Here is a 22,183-nt window from a genome sequence, read left to right as displayed (position 1 = left end):
GCTTGCTAGGCTTTTTATACCCTGTTTAGTCCCACCTCTCTGTTTCCTGTTCCTGTGTAAGAAATGTATTCTGACTGGTTGCCAGACTCCCATGGTGCCATGCAGGGGGCTACTCTCTAGGCTGTGATGAGTCCAGGTATAGATGAGTTCTCAGATGCCATGTGGAGAGTTGAGTAATATCCCTTCCCCCTACAGCTGCAGTGAGGAGAAGTCTTTATTATGTAAAGTGGGCTAGCCTGGCCATCTTAATGGCCCATTAGCTGGGGATGGGCAGAAAGCTATAGGCAACTATTCTGTCTTTTAAAACATGTTTCTTTTCACATCCAGAGAAATATTCTGCCTTTTCAATATTTCCTAGGATATTTCATTTTTCTGGGAGAGGGCTGGATGATAACTTCCCACAATAGAGACAATAAAATATATCATTACTGTGATATATATCAATATATATCAATATATATAGCTGGCCTCCCGACAGAGGGCGGCTCTACTCTGTGGCAAAGGCAGCGAGGCCAGCCGCCTCCCCTGCTGCGCTCAGCTGCCCGGCTCGCCCCCCTCACCCTCACCTGCCTGGCCGCTGGTGGGCTCCACGTCAACGGGGCGGCTACTGGGAGCGGCCGCGGCTCTCACCCAACCGTCGGTGCCGGGAACGTGGGCGGGCTCCCCAACTGCCACGGCGCTGGAACGATCTTAACCAATACATTTTTATGTTTGTTTATTAGTCATATGCGTAGAATTTCTCCTTATTTTCGTTTCAGTGTTTTAGTGTTCACTGTTTTTAGAATAGTGTAATTTTAATTTTGCTAACAATTTGAATGTAGGCCCCTCTTGATCTTGAGGCCCTAGGCTGAAGCCTAGTTAGCCTATAGGAAAATCCAGCCCTGAGAAGAGGTGGAGGGATATGATAACCCTCTTCCACTACTAGAGAGGCTGTCACAGAGAAGAGGGGAATAATGTATTCTCCAAAGAACCTGGGCACTGGGCAAGATGCAATGGGTAGAAGTTTGTTAAAGAGAGATTCAACCTAGAAGTAAGGAGAAATTTTCTGACAGTAGAACAATTAATCAATATAATATTGAATTGTGGGCCCTCCATCACTGGAGTTTTCAGAAATAGACTACACAACCATTTCACTGGACTGGTATAAAGTCTTCTCCCTTGAGCAAAAGTTGGACTAAAAAACCTCTGAGGCCCTTTCTAGCCCTTTGTTTCTGTGTTCTATGTTCTTAATTTTAAAAGTGTGATTTGGTTTGCACAACCAAGGGATCACAAATTAGTTACCTGTAATCACATTTTATAGCCTAGCATCTTACGCAAATTCATCCTTTGGGCTTAACAAGTATGTTCTATAAATACAGTCAATTAAATTAAGTAAAGTGTGGTTAAGTTAACCATTGGCTAGCATGACATATGAACATAATAACTGATTTTATAAAAATTTTCAGTCATTTTTTATTCTACAAATTATCTACTTGGGTATTTTAACAGGTAATTATGCACAGGTGTATGGCATGCACAGATTCAGGTTCATGACCAGGAGCTACTTAAGTAAACATCATGGTAGAGTTCAGCTATTCTCAACTGAGTTCTTACAACATACTAAATAATAAACCTTTCGTTCGCAGCGCTGGCAGGTTGCGTCACGGAAACAGCAACCTGATCTGGCAAGGTTACAACACTCCTCCACAGCTAACACGAGGCAGGAGACGCAATTTGAATTTGTGGGCTGGCTGGGCGCGGCTACTGTGCATGCAGCAGCTGTCATCTTCCTCGCCTTCTGAGCTCTCGGGGTCTGCAGCCTCGCAATGTACGCGTTTACTGTTTCACACGTCTTGTGGTACACTTTGGCACTGCAGAGTCTCAGTAGATTTGGTGGCTGATTCAGACGACCTGGCCTCGTCCAAGACAATCTGCAGAGTGAGGTTAGATTTAGTGAGTAACCTCCTCTGCAGGGTAATGTCCCGCACGCTGCAAATTATACGGTCCAGAATCAGCTCGTCCAGGTCTCGGAATTAGCAGTACGCTGCGGCCTTGCAAAGCGCCGCCACATACTCATTAATCGACTCGCCCTCTTTCTGGTTTTGGTGTTAAACTCCTGCCGGAGAATGTGCTTGGACGGCTTGGGTGCATAGTGGGTCCTTAGCATCTGCTGCAGCACAGACCAGGCGACTGCTTGAAGCGGTGTCGGCTCAGAAAGGTTTTTCGCCATCTCAAACACTTCCCGGCCACAGTATCCGAGGAACATGTTCTTCTTGCGGCTTCAGGAATGCCCATGAGGTCGTTTGCCTCAAGGAAGCAGTCAAATCGTAGCATGTACGATTCCCAGTGCTCAGTGACTGGGTCATACGGAGTCGGGCATGCATAGCCATTTTGTGTACAGAGGGCGATTTGAGTTTGCCACTCAAAAATGGCTGCCCGACGCCACGCTGAGCTCCGGGCTGGATGTACTTGCTGGATTGCTATGCTCTTTTTGGTTTGCCTAGTTGCCTTCCAATCCCATCCTCGTCGCCAGTGTTAGATTGGGTAATGGATAGGCTCACACAGGTTTAACAGTAACAACAGCTCTTTATTGAATACAACAAGTGAGAACAATCCAGCAAAGGTTGAGTCTGACAGCAGCCCTTTTATAGGGAGCTGTCAGACCCTTCGACCAATAGGATTAAACCTTGGTGGAAACCACTGTAGTTAGAACTGATATCTAACAGTTACCAATCATAAAATGTACAAAAACTCACCCATTGGGATCTTCAGATCTGGTAATTTACAGCTATTATTTCAATATAGTATTACAGCATTAGCTGATGATTAGACAACTACACAGAATGTGAGGTGTGGAATGGGAAGAAAAGATGATGATATTCATGTGTTGCTCAGTAGCCTGGTAGATTGCTTATTATTATGGCTATGAATCAGACTCCAAAGAACTTCATAATTAGTATGTTTGAAAATTAGTAGCTTGGGTGGTAGTTAGGCTATTAGTTTGAGCTCCGAGCTTGGCAATTTGGTTGCAAACATTTTTTCACCATTTGAGGAGAGTGTGTTTTGAGTTGTCTGAATGCACTGACGATGCCTTTGAATGGTGACCAAATGTTTGCAACCAAATTGCCAAGCTCGGAGCTCAAAACAGCCTAACTTCATAATTAGTGACTGAATTAATATTGATCTCCACAGTTCTCTAACTGCTACACACCCAACTGGATAGCCATTATTATTTCTGTTCAAACCTTTATGATCTGTCTGGACAATATTTTAATAATGCCTCACCACATCACTTTTCTGTTAGAACTTTCCTACTTCAGCATTCTGGAGTGGAATGAGGAGATGGAGACAACCACATCCAAATTACCATGGGCTGTTTTTCTGAAAGTGGAAAAACTACCCCAAAATGTTCAGAGTAGCCCATAAGGAAGAAATGGAGCATTCTGGGAATGGAATTTAGAATTTGCATATTTGTTTCATAGATCTTTATTTTGGTTTTACTTACACAATATAGTTAACCCAGAATAATGTTATTTTTTTATCATGTTATCATTACATTTGGACTCAGTTTGTGTAGTCAATTGTGGTTTATTCAGTAAACTATAGTTAAGTAAATTATTGCTTAGCATGAGTGCATGCACCTAGAAATCTGGCAGTATTTCACATACTTCTTAGCATAGTCTAGCTGGACTTTGAAATTAATTGTTATTGATTAATGTATCTCTTTCACTTTTGCAATTATCAAATTTATATTAAAGTTAAACATTACTCCCGAAAGATCAGGTAAGATTCTGTATTGCATTTTTAAAATAATTTATTTCCAGAAACTTAAACATTGCAACACAATCCGTAAGAAGAGTCTTGTGAATCAGGGCAAAAGCATTTCAACTTGCTTCCAACAATATTACTTTTTTCAACTCCTGTGCATAATTATTTGGAACTAAGAATCACTTAATGTCATATATGTTATTTTTATGTGTAAACACTGCAGTAATACACTATACTTGTTCAGCCTCCTGACTTTTTAAAATGTTAATCCATTTTTTTTATTCTACTGCTGTTTCAGTAATAAGAATTTTTGTCATAATATTTCCACCATTGACTGAATTTGTATGTATATGTTTATGGAAATACTGGAAGAATCATAAAGGCAACTGGGATTTGGGGAGGTGTTGTTTGTTTCTGAAATGATTTATTATTGTATTCTCAGTCTACCATCACAATTGCTCCATGCATTTGGCCCAAATCCATATCATTGAAATATAGAGAAGCAAATCCCAGTATACAACCCATTATGTCTCAGTAGTGTTATATACCTGTTACGATCATAGCAAATGAGACATGACCCAAGGGAAATAAAAGTTGAGCAGGAAAATAAATTGAAGAACAAGTAAGTAAAATTTACTACAGGAAAAAGAAGAACTTCAGAGTTTTCATGCCACACTGAACCATAAACTAACCCCATTGCTGGATGCTAAGAGCAAAATATGATTCAAGTATCATTAAATGCGTAATTGTTAAATTGTATCATTTATAGAAAAATAAACCAGGCACCATATAAATACAACAGGTAGAACAGTCCAATGCACACCTTCAGGAGAGAGAGAAAAGTTCCATGAGGAAAGGCTCCAGCATGAGTCCAAAAGCTTGGAAGAATAAACCTCTGGTCCCAGTGACTGAGTCAGATTGGATCTTATAGAGAAATAACATGTGCATTTGCATATATGGTTTATCATGGCATATTAAACCAAGATTTTCTCAGTTTACTGGATACCAGGGACGTGCAGGCAGGGGAGGCAGGGGAGGCAGAGCCTCACGACTGTCATCATGAAAAGAAAAGAAAAAAAAATGTAAAAGGAAAAATGCAAGAGCTGACGTCAGGCTGAGCTAGTTGCTGCCAGAGTCACCATGGCTGACTCTGCTTAACTGTTTAAAAAAGCCTCTAAAAAAGTGCCCTCTACAGGAGGCGGCAGGAGAACGATGTGCCTCATCTAGTCTGGCGTTTTATGATCACTCGAACAGAGTTAAACAATGGTTAAAAGCTGAAAAAATCCTGACGTAGATGAGGCACGTCGTTCTCTTGCCTCCTCCTGTAGAGGGTGCTTTTTTAGAGGCTTTTTAAACAGTTAAGCACTAAGCAGAGTCATCCATGGTGACTCTGGCAGCAACTAGCTCAGCCTGACCTCAGCTCTAGCCTTTTTCCTTTTACATTTTTTTTTCTTTTCATGACGGCAGGCAAGAGCAGAGTTGAACCTAAAATTATATTATGATATTATGATGCAGTGGCGCTATCCGCAATTAGTGATTGGACCCATTTAACCAACGATAGAATACTGAATATCGAGGGACACGATCTGGTATATGGTTGGCATGCTTACTTGTTATTCAACAAAAAATTGGATAAGAATTTAAAAAGTCATATCTTAAGAAATGCTTTACTGCGGGTCTGGAAAAAATATCAATATAAATTAAATGATAAGTTACCTATGTGGGCAATTCCTAGACATGCAATTGAAAATATGAATATAGCACAAAAACAGGATAGAACCACCTACAGACAACTTCTCACTTTGGAAAGGGGGGTTCTACAACTAAAATCTTTAGAGGTATTGAAAGAGGAGAAGGTAGTTCAAACATGGTTCCAGTATGGCCAATTACAGGCCAGGTGGAAAATAGACCAAAAAACTGGTTTTATCCAAGTTGAGAATAATTTGTTTAAACAAATAAGAGATCAAAGTTTAATGCATATAAAGAGGATATATAACGTACTAATACAGATGAATTCGGAAACGGAATTGGTTAAAGATTGTATGATAAAGTGGGCTCAGAATATTGAAGAACCAATAATGTTGGACACGTGGGAAAGAATATGGGTAAGAAATGTGAAATTTACACAAGCACAAAACCTGAGAGAAAATTTTTATAAGATGTTTTATAGATGGCATTTAGATCCTAAAAAGCTGGCTTCTATGTATCCGAATGTACAGCCTAAATGTTGGAGATGTGGTTCTCTCGATGCTACATATTTTCATATATGGTGGACTTGTCAAAAGGTTAAGGCATTTTGGATAAAAATGTGGTGGATCATGCAAAATATCTTTAAAAGAAGGATAAAGTTTACTCCTCAGTTATTTTTACTAGGTATATGTACTGACTTTACAGTGGTAGAGACTAACTTGGTTCTGCACCTAATAACGGCAGCAAGACTGTTGGTGGCGCAATATTGGAAGGAAGACTTGCCTACAACTCAAGAATGGACATTGAAAGTTACAAACCTAGCCGAGATGGCTAAAATATCGGCATATCTTAAAGACCATTCAAATGAGAGATATAAACGAGACTGGAAAAAATGGATTGACTATACACAAAACAAATATGGGACTAAGAAATTCCAGATAGCCTATGCTTAAGATTAGGAATAATCTAAACTGCTCAAAGTTAGTGCAACAGGAAGAAGCTGAGTTCAACGCAGAGATGTTATTGACTTCTTTTTTATTTCCTTTGTCTTAATATATTTTAGACTGTGTTTGTTTAAAATCTATACCGTGTTCGGGCTCTGGGAAGTTGGGGGGGGGGAAGGGAGGTGGGGTCTTAGGGGGGAGGGGGGATATATAGTATGTGTCAGATTTCAAAGTAACATGATTGCACTTGTATACTGTTGCTCTTTAATTCCAGTGTAAAAATAGGACAAGCTGAATATATTAATAGATAGTAGAAATACACCGAAGGGAGGAGTAGAGGGATAGAACAAAGAGGGGTAGAGAGGGTGGGAGAGAGGATTGGAGGGAGGGTGAGAAGGAAGGGAGGGAGTGTATCAGGAGAGAGGAGTGGTAGAGGGGGAGGGGAAGTAGGGTAGAGGGGAATGATGGAGGGAAGATGGAAAGTTGGAGGGGGCGAAAGAAAAGGTATATGGAGGGTCGAAGAGGTACATTGGGTTTCTATTTTTGGGGGTATTATTGACAAGAGGAATGGCTGTGTTTATTGTTTAATGTTATATGGCCCCGGTTGTGCACAGTATATATGTGACTGTACGAAAATGAAAATGGAAAATAAAAACACATTTACATTAAAAAAAAAAAAAGAAACAGAAAAAAAAAGAGCAGAGTTGAAATCCTCTCTGAAACAGCTGGAAAAGGTACGTGTGGGTCAGAGGAAGGGGGAGGAATTCAAACTTCATCCTCCTGGTGCAACTTTGTGTGTGTGTTTGTGTGTGTGTGTTGGAGAGAGGGGGGAGGGAGCATATTGAGACAGTTCTTTAGTTTATGCACTATGTAACACTCTAATACTATGCCTTTGGGTCTTCTGAAATTTTAATTATCCAATCATAAGCAAAAACAATGTTTTCAGTAGAATGAATTTCCACTTCTACTTACACCTGCCAGCCAAAATGCTGCTAGTGGTATTGCTAACATGAGCTGAGGAGGAAAACCTAAATTTTCTGAATCCTGGTGCAACTTTGTATGTGTGTGTTTGTGTGTGTGTGTGTGTTTGAGAGAGGGGGGAGAGAGGGAAGAAGGAGGGGAAGCGAGAAGATAAAGAAAAATAAAGAAGGAAACTTATTTAGCAAAGGAGAAAAACAAATGCTGTCGCTTTAAATCGGAACTGAGCATTCCTGGCTGTGGAATTCTGGGAGTTGAAGTCCATAAGTCTAAAAAAATTGCTGCCTCACCAGCCATAAACCTCACTGCACGTCACTGCTGGATACTCATGGCAGACTAAACCATAAACTAATAATAAGCTCTATAAAATTCATTAGACTAAAACATAGTTGTACAGGTGGCCTTGTGTATCATGTAAAGACAGATATCTTGTCAATAATACTGGTAATTTAACATCAAACTGAATTCCATTACCTAGGGTGAAAAAGTTCAAATTCTACAGTAAAGCTACTTTCCTGAGGTCTACTCACAATCATAAAATAATATGCAACCATTTGGATTCTCAATACTATTTGACAGGATGCTTTTAAAAAGGAAGTCAGAGGGAAGAGAGAATGACATGTTGAAATCATACCTATTTAATGGCTAGATTGATGAAGCATATTAAAGTATAGTTTTTGGTTTAATTTAGTACAAAATATCAACCCAGAAAATTGTGGCGTATATAATGAAAGTTTATTAAATATTCATAACTCAACATGTTGTGTGAATCTAGCTAAGATGTTGGAGTAAAAAAGGTTTGTAGGTTTTCATATAGTAAAAAATACGTCAACATTCTTTTTTTAGTTGCATGACTTAATGGTTCATAGCAAACAACCAATTTATTTTGTTTATTTCATCATTGTGCTTGTAATAGCTTTCACATAAAATGAAACAAATATAATTGAAATTTCAATAGAAAATATAGATTGGGAAGCCTAACTTTAATATGAGCTAAAGCAGAAGTATGGCAATCATTAACATTTCTTAAAACTATCATTCAAAATTCAGGATACTTAAAAAATTCTTAAAATTGACACTCTTAAAAAGACTTAAAAAATAAACAATTAGATATTAGATAGGAAATGAATTACTTTGGGGTGAATTTTGTCAATTCATTGTCCTGAATCCAAATACAATATTTAATTTCCACTGTTGTTAATGATAAAGTTCAGTCATGAGATATAGAATGATGAGTTAAATCATAACTAGTATATGCAATAAAAAGTGCTTTTGAATCTACAGTCAATGATTGACTACTACTACTACTACTACTACTACTACTACTACTACTACTACTTCTTCTTCTTCTTCTTCTTCTTCTTCTTCTTCTTCATCATCATCATCATCATCATCATCATCATCATCATCATCATCATCATTTTAGCCATTGTCTGCCCACTGCAGAATGAAGGCCTCTTCTGCATGTCTCCAACCTATATGAAACCTAACAAAGCATGATTAAACTGTATTTGTGAACTTTGATTCAGATAATATTTGCATAACATATTGAGCCACATGTATGGCAACGATAGTGTTATTGTATTCAGTGTGTTATATAAATCCAATCACTGATTAGTTTATAGTTCAGTAAATCATGAAAACAGGAAATCAAATACTGTCAATTAATAATAGTTGAATTTACTTATTATATTTGTATCCATTTTTGCTGAACATATATAATGCTCTTTCCTCTTCCTGTTTACCCCATAACAACAGGTATGTGAGATGGTTTGGGCTGAGAGTGAGTGACTGGCCCAAGGTCACCCAGCTTTCATGCCTAAGGTAGGAATTTACGATAACTTAGCATATTATGCAATATGATTCTGAACCATTTTCTCATCACAGACTAACAGCCCCCAATAATTTGGGATTGTATATTTTATGGTGAAATTTAATTTCAACAATTTCCATTTTCATACAGATTTAAATTAGTATTTTATGTACCCAGTATTCTAATTCCAGCTGGTAATTTAGAAATAAAGCAGTTTTCTATAATTTTAAAACATCTTATGTGAAACTCCCATTTTATCACAGGTAAAACCTGGTAAATCTCATAAAGTACTTTGTACTGCACTTTAAAATGGTTTGCTTAATTTTGACTTAGGGCCTTTATCCACATAAATTTAATAAAATAACTGTCTTTCTTATGCCACGTTCTTGAGATGCTACCTTCATTGTGTCCTTATCTAATGCATGAGACAAATTTAAGTCATTATTTGTTATACTGGTGTTAAAAGTAGTGTTTTCATCTTAGACTAAGAGTACCCAGTAGCTGTTCCCAAGTGTGTCTAATCTGACAAACTTCATTCCTCAGACAGTTGGTAGTACTCTCAGATAAATTATATGGGATTGGATTAACCCAGGGTTTATTAGCCACTGCAGACTGATATAGATATTTTTTCCCCTCTGGGGCCCAGACACTTTTCTACACAACTCTCTTATAGAAAGAGCTGGGGAGCTGCTGGGTTTTCAAAGACTGGCACACTCTGAAAATAGGAGAAACAGTGGTTTGAAACATCTAATTCAAACATGACTGCTGAAGAACTGTTCCACAACTCCCAAACCTTGATTTAATTTGAAGCTGCACAAGCCTACTAAACAGCAGTTCAGGAAACGTGTGAATTTGGCAAGAAGATCTTAGTTCTTTTGTTTTTCTATGGAGAGGCAGGAGTGGGTGAAATCACCTGTCCAAACGCATACCCTCCTAAGTGGTAGCAGTTTTGTGTTTATTGGTAATACTTAGAAATAAGAGAGGATGATAAATTCAGAGGATCAAACTAATTGCTTTGCATAACATACATATATACAAAACAAGAATGTCATAGTTCAGAAACATGCCCAAACAAAGGCAATGAATATCAGATAGGGATTAGTAGTAGGAATATTATATTTTATGGTAGCATAATTTTCTACTAACTCAAGAGCAGAAGATTGCAATTTAATTCAGCAGTAGGACAAAACCTTTCCTGTGCTACCCATTTTTGTTTGTAAACCATGTTACATAGCTTATTTATGTTTGCTGACTGTATATACTGGGTGCAGTGCTAGGTTACGGCCGGTACGCCCCAGTACAGGCATATCAGCGCCTGCTGGGAGCAGCAGGCCCTGGTCCGATACAGTGCTGTGGAGGGCCCACCTACCCACCCGCCCTCCTTACCTGTATTTGACCCAACCGGGCCATTTGCGCATGCGCATGTGCACACAGTGTACGGCGCTTGCATGATGCTCGGCTGAGCAGCTGAAGCACCACAAGGTGGTGGTGCGCATGCGTGCACAGCGCGTGTGCACGTGGTGGACGCCCGGCCCTGTCACAGCATACTGGTTGCGACGGGATTCGGAACCCACCACTGACTGTGTGGACGTACATAATGGTATGCACTCTTCTGTTTATACTAAAACGTAAGGCAATTTATAACAACAAATAAAATACAAAAATCCATATCAGTACAATTAAAAATAAAAAAATACTTAAGGCAGAAACTAAAATACTGGTTAAAAAAGATACAATTTTGTCATTTTTTTAAGGACTAGGAGAGTAGAGACCCAATGTACTGGGGAGAATCTTCCATAGCCCTTTTCTGCATATTCAACTGCTGAATTTATGGCTGTGCCCTTATAAAAATGTGTCCTGCTGATTTGATTACTTGAGATCTAGTTAGGTTTCATTTTGATTCTTAGCAATAAAGAAATTTTGTTAGCTATAAAGAAATAACTGGAAAGTCTGGAAATAAACTGGTATGTCATTCTCCTGGTTAATTTATTTCTCAGTCCAATTACATTTTATATTTTCCCAACTTGGAATTCTAGTCTTTATCACAAGCAACATAAACTTGCATATTCTGTCAATTTCAGATTGAACTTGATCATAATGCTCTTCAATCCCTCTCCTCTTTTGCATCAGTATTTGAAGCTTAAGCTTCAATAACTGTCATATCAAAGGGTTTCTGAGAAGTCTAATTGATAATAGTCACTGACTGTATGGTACCTAAATATTGTCTTTGCTATATATTTTTTTCAACCATGAAAGCAGTATTCCTTTGTTGCTTTTATTTCCAAGTAGTATGTAGAATGCTTTTCTGTTTGAAAGTGTGTAATTCCAATTTATTTCAAGTCACCGGAATGTCACCCTGTCATTTATTTAATCCTTCAGTGCTGAGGTTTCCCATGCCTATTGTTATAATCCATGTTCTCACCAAATAGATCAGGGGTATCAAACTCACGTTGTTACAGTGGCTTCACATGATGTATCGGGACTTTCCTCCCCTTTGCTAAACCAGGCATAGGCGTGGCCAGTGCATGATGCATCTGGCCCATGGACCGTGAGTTTGACAGCCCTAACATACAGCATAAAATAGACATTTTTTAGACACCAGAAGTAAGATTGCTTGTTCATGTGAATCTGGCTACCATGGTTGCTTAAGCAATTTAACAATCTTGCATACAATTTTAAATATTCAAGGTTAAATATAGCTGCCAATTTGTATGTGTTGTGTGTTCCCTGCAAAACTAGCACTCTGCAATCTAGAGGTTGGTTATTTCAATAAAATATGATTCAACTGAGATAAATTAGTACAATCTACTATTTTTCAAGATGAAGATAGCCCTATCACCTGAACTGACCAAACAATTTGCCTTGGGTCTTTAACACAATTAATTCTGAGATGCTTAACTACAAACCAGGGTAAGAATGCCGATGTGCAATGTCTATGGAGATCCTCAGTTACCCAGGTCATGGTTGTCCCAAAGGTGCTTTCTTTCAAAAGGCAACAGGATTTTCCTGTTTTGCTAGAACACATTTTGCTTCTCATCCAAGAAGCTTGTTCAGTTGTGACTGAATTTTGGAGAATGGAAGGATTCAGGTGACTCTGAGGGCAGAGATAAACTTCCAGTTGACCTCAACTGTTATCATTGTGGGAAGTTATCATCCAGCCCTCTCCCAGAAAAATGAAATATCCTAAGAAATATTGAAAAGGCAGAATGTTTCTCTGGATGTGAAAAGAAGCATGTTTTAAAAGACAGAATAGTTGCCTGTAGCTTCCTGCCCACCCCCCCCTCCTTTGTCAATAGGCCCATTAACACTAGCCAGGCTAGCCCACTTTACATAATAAAGCCTTCAGCAGCAGCTACAGAAAGGCATGGTAATATTGGCCTTTTACTCAACTCTCCACATGGCATCTGAGAACTCATACCTGGATTCAAAACAGCCTAGAGAGCAGCCCCCTGCATGGCAACATGGGAGTCTGACAACCAATCAGAATACATTTCTTACACAGGAACAGGAAACAGAGAGGTGGGACTAAACAGGGTATAAAAAGCCTAGCAAGCCTCACCCCTTCTCTCCTTCTCCACCAACATTGAAGCATGTGATCACCTTTTCTGTTCAGGGCTCAAGCCATGTGGCCCTATCCAACAATAAACCATCTTTCCAAGCAGCCTCCAGTGTCTTTTTCCCCACTTGGAGCTGAACCCAGAAGGACATTTCTTTCAACATCAGAAAGGAGGCTAAGGACCACATGATGGCAAGGAATATAAATCCTTCCATTCTCTACCATTCAGTCAGAACAGAACAAGCTTCCTGGATGAGAAGCGAAATGTCTTCTAGCAAAACAAGGTCCTGTTGCCTTTTGAAAGAAAGCACCTTTGGTCTGATGTGGAATACAAATGGTCTCTATTTAGAAAAGGGCCGATTCGTCATGACTTTGCATTTTTTATGTACATCGATTACCCAAGGTGTTAGTAATGCAGTGACATCTAATTACTTAGCAACACTGTTATTAGCAATAGTTGCAATATTTGATATGGGGGCCAAAAGAACCACTCGGAGGGGGGGGTTCCCCCATATAGGAAAAAGCACTAAAAGCCGGCCAGACTGCCCTGAATTCTATTAATTCATTTGTCCCTCCGAATTTTAATCTGATCCTCTACCAGACAAATCATCCAAGGCGAGCGCTATGGAAGAGCAAATTTGCAAAGTCATGCTGGCGCTGCAGCTCCTAAGGGAAGAGAGCGGGGAAAGGAGCCAACCGATAGGATTGCCGGCTTTGCGTCACTTCTATCGCGAGATTTCGGACGGTATAAAATCAGGTAACTCGCCTTTCTTCCTTTCTGTCTTGTACCGGTCGGCCTTCTGAGAGTCTGCTCTTGATTCGCTTTTAGGTAATTGCAGCTGGGTAAGAGCCGGGGTGGCGGGAGGTTCGTTTCACAGCCGGGGCTGGATTTGTGGAACAGCATTTCCCCAAGCAAGTGGTGGGGAAACAACCCTTAGTTTTCGGTGATACTTTATTGCATGTTGGAGGAGAAGGGAGACCTTTTTTAATAATGAAAGCAATGGGTTTAACTTCAGCTGTTGAATTAGTTGGAAGTTTTTACTGCCTTTCTCGCAGCAGGTGCCTCTTGGCTTAACCTGGGCGGAGGCGGAATAGAGAGAAAATCTGATCGAAACAACCGAAAGTCGGTTACAGGGGCGCGGATTGCGCTGCCTCTTCGATTATTACATTAAGTTGCACCTCTAAAGGTTTTGCATTTCTTGTAACGATGTTGCGGTTGAACCAGCTGGAGGTTACAATGGGCTATTTAAACAAGGAGAACCGTTAAGGCGAGTTTCCTTTGCAGAGACGCTCGGGTGCTCCGGATGGAAGCGGACGTCTCGGGTTTCTCGGATCTCCTTGGGGGTTGCTAGGCGTTTCGATCTGTTTGTGCTCTAATTGAAGATCCATAGTGCTTTGTTTTAGATCTAGCCTTTTCACTTGCTGGATACGTAACGTTTCAGCCCTTCGGAGGATTAGCGCGATGTGCAAATTCGTTGGTGCTTGCAGTTAAGGGTAAAAAACGTGGTAAATGCTGCAATCTTTCCAAACTGAATTGGAGAAAAATGTCATTTGAACTCCTTGGAATCTGAGAGATAAAATTTGCAACAGCCGTGGGATGGTGAAAGTTTATAAATTCGTAAATTAACTTCCTCTTCAAAGATTTCAATTTTCGGTAATTACATAATGGGAAACGAAATCTATTCCCCCCTCCCCCATCTGAACTTGGATTGTTTAAAGATTGCCTTTAAGAGTTTTCTTTAAACTTGCTGTCTTTAATATTCAGAATTGTTTCAGAATGTAATGTCTAACTTGCACAAATGTACACTGGACTTTTTAAAACTGGTTATACATTGAATTATGTCAAATTGTCATTTTGGATAAAGCTAATTTAGATTTAGTTGTGTTTTCTATACTTGGTACAGATTATGACTTGAATATATAAATTGAATTGGTATTGTTAGGAGAATCTGCAAATACTATTTGTCTACAATGCTTAGCATTTGCGGATATGACAGAATATGCCAAATATACCAGAAGCTTGATAAAGAGTAAGATTGCAAAATATATGGCTGCATAAGATTAGCAGAAGGACGTACTGTATAAAGAACAGTTTTGATTTTAGGAATTAAGCCAGCTAAAATATATGGTTTCTTAGGTCATACTCTCATCCCAGTTGATGGTTGAAAAAATGCTGTCCTATATTCAGGAAATTTGTATTAACAAAAGCATGTTAATCTGTAGTTTGGGTAATTGATAATAGGTGAATTCTGACAAATTATTTTTTTAAAGGCTTAAGACCATTTTTAGACCATTAAATTTCAGCTTCTAAAATTTCTGAGGTTCTGAATAGCTTGACTATCAATGCTCTTTCAGGTGATACCTTGCTAATTTGCTAATCATTTCTCTCTCTCTCTCCCTCTCTTAAGCTTCAGTCACAATGTCCTCAGGAAATGCTTTCATTGGGAAACCAGCCCCAGACTTCAAAGCCACAGCAGTAATGCCAGATGGGCAATTCAAAGATATTAAACTTTCTGACTACAAAGGTAAGTCCAATAATGCTTGTTGGATTGGTGGAGGTGGTGTTATAGAACATTATGTAGATAAATAGGATCCTAGTCCAAAAACAGGATCTTTGCTTCTGAAATATTCTGTTTAAGGTTGCAAAAATACAGTTTGAGCATCTCACAACTGGTTTATAGCAAAATGCATTATGCACGGGCATGGAGCATTTAAATTATGAGACCATATATTTAGGACATTAAAGTGGAAATGGGTGAGGTGTCCACTTGTCTCACCAGTAAAATCATGAGATAATTGTAGCAATCAGTTGTTTTGTATATATAATTTGATATATATAGATAGAGAAGGAAAGATGAAGATATGGTTTACTTCATCCTGTCTACTATACTTGGTCTCAAGGCTGGATTTCAGGATAGGATCTCTGAGAGCCAATATTCTACTGCCTTTGGCAGGAAAAGCACAATTCCCCTTTACTTGATATTAATCATAGTTGGAAGAGCTGCTCAGTGTCAAAATGCTATGCTGATTATGACTCTGCCAAATGTTATTTGGCAGTGGAGAAACAAGAACCTGATGCTTCCAGGAATCTAATTGAAAGTGGAAGCCTACTGAATAAATCCAGATTAAGTTATCTGGTAACATTGTGGCCCTCACCACACATGGCTTTAGATTGTTTTGGAATGTTGAAATAACAGAGAATTGAAGTCTGTGGGGAGGTACTATATTGATAGCACCTGCTTTAACTTATCTTGAGCTTAAGTAGTTACTACAGCGGATAGCCAACAGCTGAATTATGCTGGCAATTGATAAGTATGTAGTATAATTGGTTAGTGAAGGAATAATACACTATCTTATCTGGAGTTTAATATTTTTGTGTTGAAACTTGCATGCTTTTAATATAGGCCCCTATTGTGTTATAGAGTTGTGTATGAAGCATCCACAAATATGGCTGCTTAGCAGTAAGGAGAACTTTTGATAATTATATAGCATTTTCAGTTGTACTAGATATCTTTTGTGCTATTTAGCAATCTGCAGAGATGCCATAAAATTGCTCTAATATTTGAATTTTGAAATACAGGATTTGGTACTAGGAATGTGCAAAAGCATCCCACGCTTGCTTTTGGATGATCTGTGGCTGATTTAAAATGCATGTTTTTGGAAGTTTTGGTCCAAATTCTTAATGGAATGAGGCTGTTTTGTTCTGATTAATATATTAATATAGGGCAGAAATTGCCCAAGGGTAGTGAAAGTATAAGGACATAACAAAGGAATGACCACTGAGTTTTGTTTCAGCCACCTCATGGAAAATCCAAAATGGTTCAGGCAAAACTTGTACAATACATTGATTTCTTTTGGTTTCAAAACATTTTCCATTTTATGCACTGCCTTAGTAATTATATCTTTCTGTAACTGTACCAATTTGACTATGAAAAAAATGTTTCCATGCTACTGACTACCTTTTTCAACTTTTTCCTAGGAAAATACGTTGTATTATTTTTCTATCCACTTGATTTCACCTTTGTCTGCCCAACTGAAATTATTTCATTCAGTGACCGGTCTGATGAATTCAAGAAGATAAATTGTGAGGTGATTGGTGCTTCTGTTGATTCTCACTTTTGCCATCTAGCCTGGTAAGAATCTTTGGGTTTGGGGTTTTCATCCTGTCAAAGAGCTTTTTCTGATAATGGTAGAAAATTATGTTTCTGTTGAAATTAAAACCTTTGAGCCTTTTTGCAGTTGTTAAAATTGCTAAAATACTTTATATTTGCACATTTGTGCTTTAGCCTGAGTTGACACTTAATGAAAAGGTACAGGTTGGAAGACATTGTTGCAAGTGAAATGAACAGCTGCTCTGAAGTGATTTCATCAGCAAGCCTTAACTTATTTCTGATGTCATTTCATGTACCAAACAATTAATATGTAAAAGAGATGAAACCTAATTCCTGCTTAATAACTTGCAAAACTGGTAGGTTTTTGAATCTCCGATAACTGTCACAAACTTACTTATGCAGAGCTTTAAAGATTTTTAGAGTCTGTTAAAACTTACACTAAATGGAGCCATTTTTTTCTGCCATCTCATAGTAGCTGTATTAATGCCAAGGAACTGTTTAGTTTTTGTTGCAATTTATATTGCACAAGGACAGCTGGATTGCACCACCAAAAAAGTTTCCACTGTATTCCTATAATGAGAACTGACATTTGGTAATCTGCAAAAGAGTTGAACTAAGGAGGATACTTTTGGATCTCTGCCTCTTTGCAATTGTTAAAATTGCTAAAATACTTTATATTTGCACATTTGTGCTTCAGTTGTGATTGATCATTTTAAAAGTATTTGAAGAACTACCAATTTTTGAATTCTGTTTTCAACTCTTCTTAAAGGATCAACACTCCCAAAAAACAAGGTGGACTAGGCAGTATGCGCATTCCTCTGGTTTCTGATACAAATCGTCTAATTGCTAAAGATTATGGTGTACTAAAGGATGATGAAGGTATTTCTTACAGGTAAGGTAACAATCTCCATCTGATTTGTATTCTTCAAGCGGATAACCTATTTCTCCCTTCAAATAGTTTTTTAAATTAAATTCACTTGCATTGAATTGTAGGTATATTAATAAGGATATTGCTGGTCTTCAATAGTTCATAGTTTTAAGCTATCAATGCTTATGTTTAAATGCCATCATCATTTAGCCTGTTTTCAAGTCTACATTTACCTAGTAGCAATGGATCTGTACATTATCAATTTCAGATAGGCCTTACTTAAAAGAATTCTTGCTTCTCTTGGTAGGAAGAATTAGTTATGTAAAAAATGTATGTAATGTATGTAAATAAAGAATGTAAACTAATTCCTTATAATACGTGAAAACTTTGCTCAAAGTTCTGTTTGTTTCAGCAGGGAAAAAAAATCAAAACTGAAAGAATAAGTTGTAGTTCTTTCTTAGGCATGAAAGCCAGCTAGGTGATTTGAGGCCAGTCACTCTAGCAGTAGACTTTCAGGTGCCTATCCTTGAGGATGGGCATGGATGAGTCTCCCTAGTGAAAGAATGGTCTGACGGGGGTCTTAGAAACATGCTTTCTCTGTCATCGTGCCTGCCTTTATAGAATAGCCTCACCCCAGCCCGAGATACAGATGTTGCTGATTTTTTTGGCTTTTAGGAAAGCTGTGAAAACCTGGCTTTTTGGCCAGGTGCATAGGGGCCAGGATGTAAACAGTTCTGGCACAGGATGGTTGATGGATGAATGTAAGTTTTAGATGTTTCAATCTTTGTTATTTTAAAGCATGTTTGTATTATAATTTGTTCTCTGCCTTCTAGGGTTGGGCATCCATACAAGTTTGATGAATAATATTAGGCAATATTGTTTCTTATCTAGTACTATTCAAGCTAAAGAATTCTGCAAGAAGCTAATATTTCACATAGCACATGCAGGAATGAGTGCCTTATATTTGATATTTGCTTTATTTGCATTCTAAAAATAAATTCAGAGAAAGTTGAATTGGTGTTTGCACAACCTCTAACTTCTTTTATTACTTTTTTCCTATTTTAGGGGCCTCTTTATCATTGATGAAAAGGGGATCCTGCGCCAGATCACAATCAATGATTTGCCTGTTGGTCGTTCAGTTGATGAGACACTCAGGCTAGTTCAGGCTTTTCAGTTTACAGACAAAAATGGAGAAGGTGAGATTAGTTATACTTTTAAAAAATGTATTGGCCTCATAAGCTGCACTGGGCTCTAACTCTAGTAGCATACAAAACCTAGGGAAATTTTATGCAAAACTTTATATTTGCCAGCTTGTATTGGTAAAGCAGGAAATGGAATGAATTGGTTAGCCAGAACATGCACTGAGAGACAGTTTGGTGTAGTCATTAGGATCTGGTTAGAAATTGAGACACTGAGTTGATTTAACAGAAGAAAATAATGTAGTGCTAACACTTTGTTTGCATAGCAAAAAATATTTTTAGAATTATGTAAATTACATAGATATGAATACTTGAGAAATTTTAGCACTTTTTTAATACATTAAAAATAGATTGGAGCTGCCACCTAGATAGTATTTGTATGATTAAGATGTAGGCTGTTAAGGTTGGGTGCGTAGATGTAAGTGTTGTTTACAAAAGATTTATCCATTTGTTGTACAAATTTTAGGCTAACTTTGATGGAGTGACTTCCAATGAAAAAAAATCTTTAAAGGTTGGGGATAAGTTTATTCACCATTGTAAAAATATGTTGGAGTTTACATTCTCTAAAATCAGTGCAAACAAAGTTTAGTAGCACAGAATGCCACATATAATTTGCATAATAAATGAAATAAATTTATTATCAGAATATCAACTTACTGCTTGTTTTCCAAGTCACTTGGAGAAAACTCAAGATTTCTATTCCCATCTCCTCCATCTTGGAGGAGGTTCTGAGAGTTTTTAAGCATTAATACTTAGGGCCTATTGGAATTTGATCTTTCCCATCTCAAAATATCAGAAGCCCAGGTTGCTGATTTTCAGCAAATGTGATGAAAAAGGGTTCTTGGAGTCTCAAGAATGGATCTGGTATTGCACATGTTCCAGTTTATGAAAAGTGTAGTGTATGAACTCAGGTGGTTGTGATGTATTAAGTAATATAATTAAATCTAAATTCTATCATACTGAATAATAGTTAAACTATGATACTAATGGTATACAATCTAGTATTGCTAAAAATATGTTCTAATTGAGAATATGAAAGTTGCAGTTTATGATCAGAATAACTTGGCCCAAATTACCATAAGCAACAGGGTTTTTCCAATCAATGCAATTCTAATACTGTAAACGGCAACTCTCCTTTTCTGCAAGGTTGGGGGTATTGATCTAGTTATTAACCTGCAATTCAGGTTTTTTTAGATGACCCAATAACTTTAAAAATGTATTTTTTTAGTGTGCCCAGCTGGTTGGCAACCTGGAAGTGACACTATCAAGCCAGATGTCAAGCAGAGCAAAGAGTATTTCTCCAAACAGAAATAAACGTATGTTGTGTTTTGTACACATGTAAAAAAAGTATACTGTAACATATGACAGCAATCTTTGCCATTTCTTATTTAAAGAGTAGCCATGTTGTGAACAGATTGGTTTACTGCCTCATTTCATTAGTCTTTTATTTTGGAACGTGTGGATCTGAATAAGTGGATTATAGAATGACATATTTTGACTAGCCTATTAACCCTGGTCAAAGTAGAGATTTTCTCCTTGTACTCATGCACATAGCTGACAATTGTTAGCATATTAGTGACTGTCTCTGGTACATGTGGAACAAATGGCTTTTCTTGTATTTTGTACTGTTATTAAACTTTTATGAAAAACTGGGAAAATGTATCAATTATTTTGAAAATAGAAACATACGAACAAATCTGATACAACATTCCTTGCTTATTGACTGCTGATTCAGCAACTTTGAACTTGCATTGACATTGAAAACAGAGTTGCAAACAGTCCTTAAAATTGCTACTGTTGTACCCTCCCAAAGTCTCATGATTGTGATTCAAGAGCTTGCCAGTCAATGCACATTTGCAATGTTTGTAGCATCCTGCAGTTTCAACTGCCTTTTGCGCCCTTTGCAGCTTGTGTCTGACAAGCAAAGTCAATGGGAAAGTGGCAGGAAGTTGCAAATTGCTTGAGTTCCTCACTTGATAACCACAGCTGAAACTGATAAAGGTAGGGCATGACCATATGAGGTCACAGTTATTTTGCTGCTTAGCAACAAAATTGTCAGTCCCTAATTGCTACTGGTGAGGATTGCCCGTATAATTCTGATCTACCGTTTTAAGATGCAATGCTCTTTCTTGCCAGTGGAGGGGGGAACAAAACTTTATTAATATGTGAATATCAGCCTAGACCTATCCTTTCGTTTCTCATTCAGTCATCTATCAACTATTGTCACCAAGCTAATATTCCAAAGATTATTTTACATGTACCATTTGATTGATTAAATGTATTATGATTTTCTCAAGAGTCTTCTGTATACATGGCAATACACTGAATTGTTAATTGAAGGTTGGATTATTACTGTGCATTGCATACTGTAATAAATGTCTGGTTTGTGCATCTGGTGTGCTGCAAGTATGACATTGAGCCTTTAATCATGTTATATTAACTATTCTATCACTAGCAGTTTTCCCAACCATGTATTTTGCACAATAATAATCTAGTGAATAGGCAATGTATTTTGGAATTTTTTTTTCAATAATTCTTTAACAAAAATAATCATAATATCCTAGTACCATAATTTCAGTATCTTTTCAAGCCCAGGAATACAAAAAAGATGCCGGATTATCCTGTCTTCGAAAGAACTTCGAACAAGCATGTAGAATAAAGCAGAATTGTTTTTAAGAAGCTGCAAATAGTTTTTAAAATGATACTAAAGGCTATCTTGTACTTCATAATAAAGATAAGGGAAATCTTGTACTGTATAGCGAGATTTTGATGTAATAGAATTAGAGCAAAGGAAATTTAACAAGGCTGGATTTATTTTAGGTGTCAAAGACGTTACATCAGTTACTTTTTATTTGAGGTTATAACTGATCATGCGAAGTGCAGCAGATTGCAATTTCAGTCTAAAGCAAATCAGCATTACTCAGTTCTACAGCCAAAAGAAATTCAGCATTGCCATGTATTTGTATTTTTAGAGTGATATAATTTCAGACCCTAAAATCAAATTTCATTTCCATTATTGGAACTTATCTGAGAACAATTCATAGGGAAGAATGGAGGAAAATAAGCAATACATAAAGGGAGAATTCAACATTGTTTTCTGTCCCTTTTAAAGTTTCCCCTAGTAGTTTCATAAATAAAGTTGAGAATTCTATTTAACCAAGTCTCTCATATCCCATTAGTTCAACTCCAGAGCAGGAAAATAAACCTAGAAAAAGCTGTCAGATTCACCACTCTAGGCCATAATGTGGTTTGTATAGTTCTAACACTGGATAAACCC

The 22,183-nt window shown here is 37.7% G+C and overlaps 1 protein-coding gene across 2 annotated transcripts; it reads left to right on the top strand.

The window, feature by feature from the left end:
- Positions 1 to 13,498: 13,498 nt before the first annotated feature.
- PRDX1 (peroxiredoxin 1) lies at positions 13,499 to 21,662 on the top strand. 2 transcript variants are annotated; one of them, XM_032217932.1, is made up of 6 exons: positions 13,499 to 13,556; positions 15,136 to 15,252; positions 16,707 to 16,860; positions 17,609 to 17,731; positions 18,773 to 18,903; positions 20,135 to 21,662. In XM_032217932.1, exons 2-6 carry the CDS (start codon positions 15,147 to 15,149, stop codon positions 20,218 to 20,220), a joined length of 600 nt encoding a protein of 199 aa, XP_032073823.1. In that variant the 5' UTR covers positions 13,499 to 13,556; positions 15,136 to 15,146; the 3' UTR covers positions 20,221 to 21,662. The 2 variants fall into 2 exon arrangements, with proteins under 2 accessions (XP_032073823.1, XP_032073824.1); XM_032217933.1 differs by having other exon boundaries at positions 13,511 to 13,570.
- The last annotated feature ends 521 nt before the right edge of the window (positions 21,663 to 22,183 follow it).

This window comes from Thamnophis elegans, chromosome 5 (assembly GCF_009769535.1).
Source record: "Thamnophis elegans isolate rThaEle1 chromosome 5, rThaEle1.pri, whole genome shotgun sequence".
Lineage (NCBI taxonomy): Eukaryota > Metazoa > Chordata > Lepidosauria > Squamata > Colubridae > Thamnophis > Thamnophis elegans.
The sequence above is the reverse complement of the archived record's forward strand: the minus strand, read 5'-3'. Positions and strand labels throughout refer to the sequence as shown.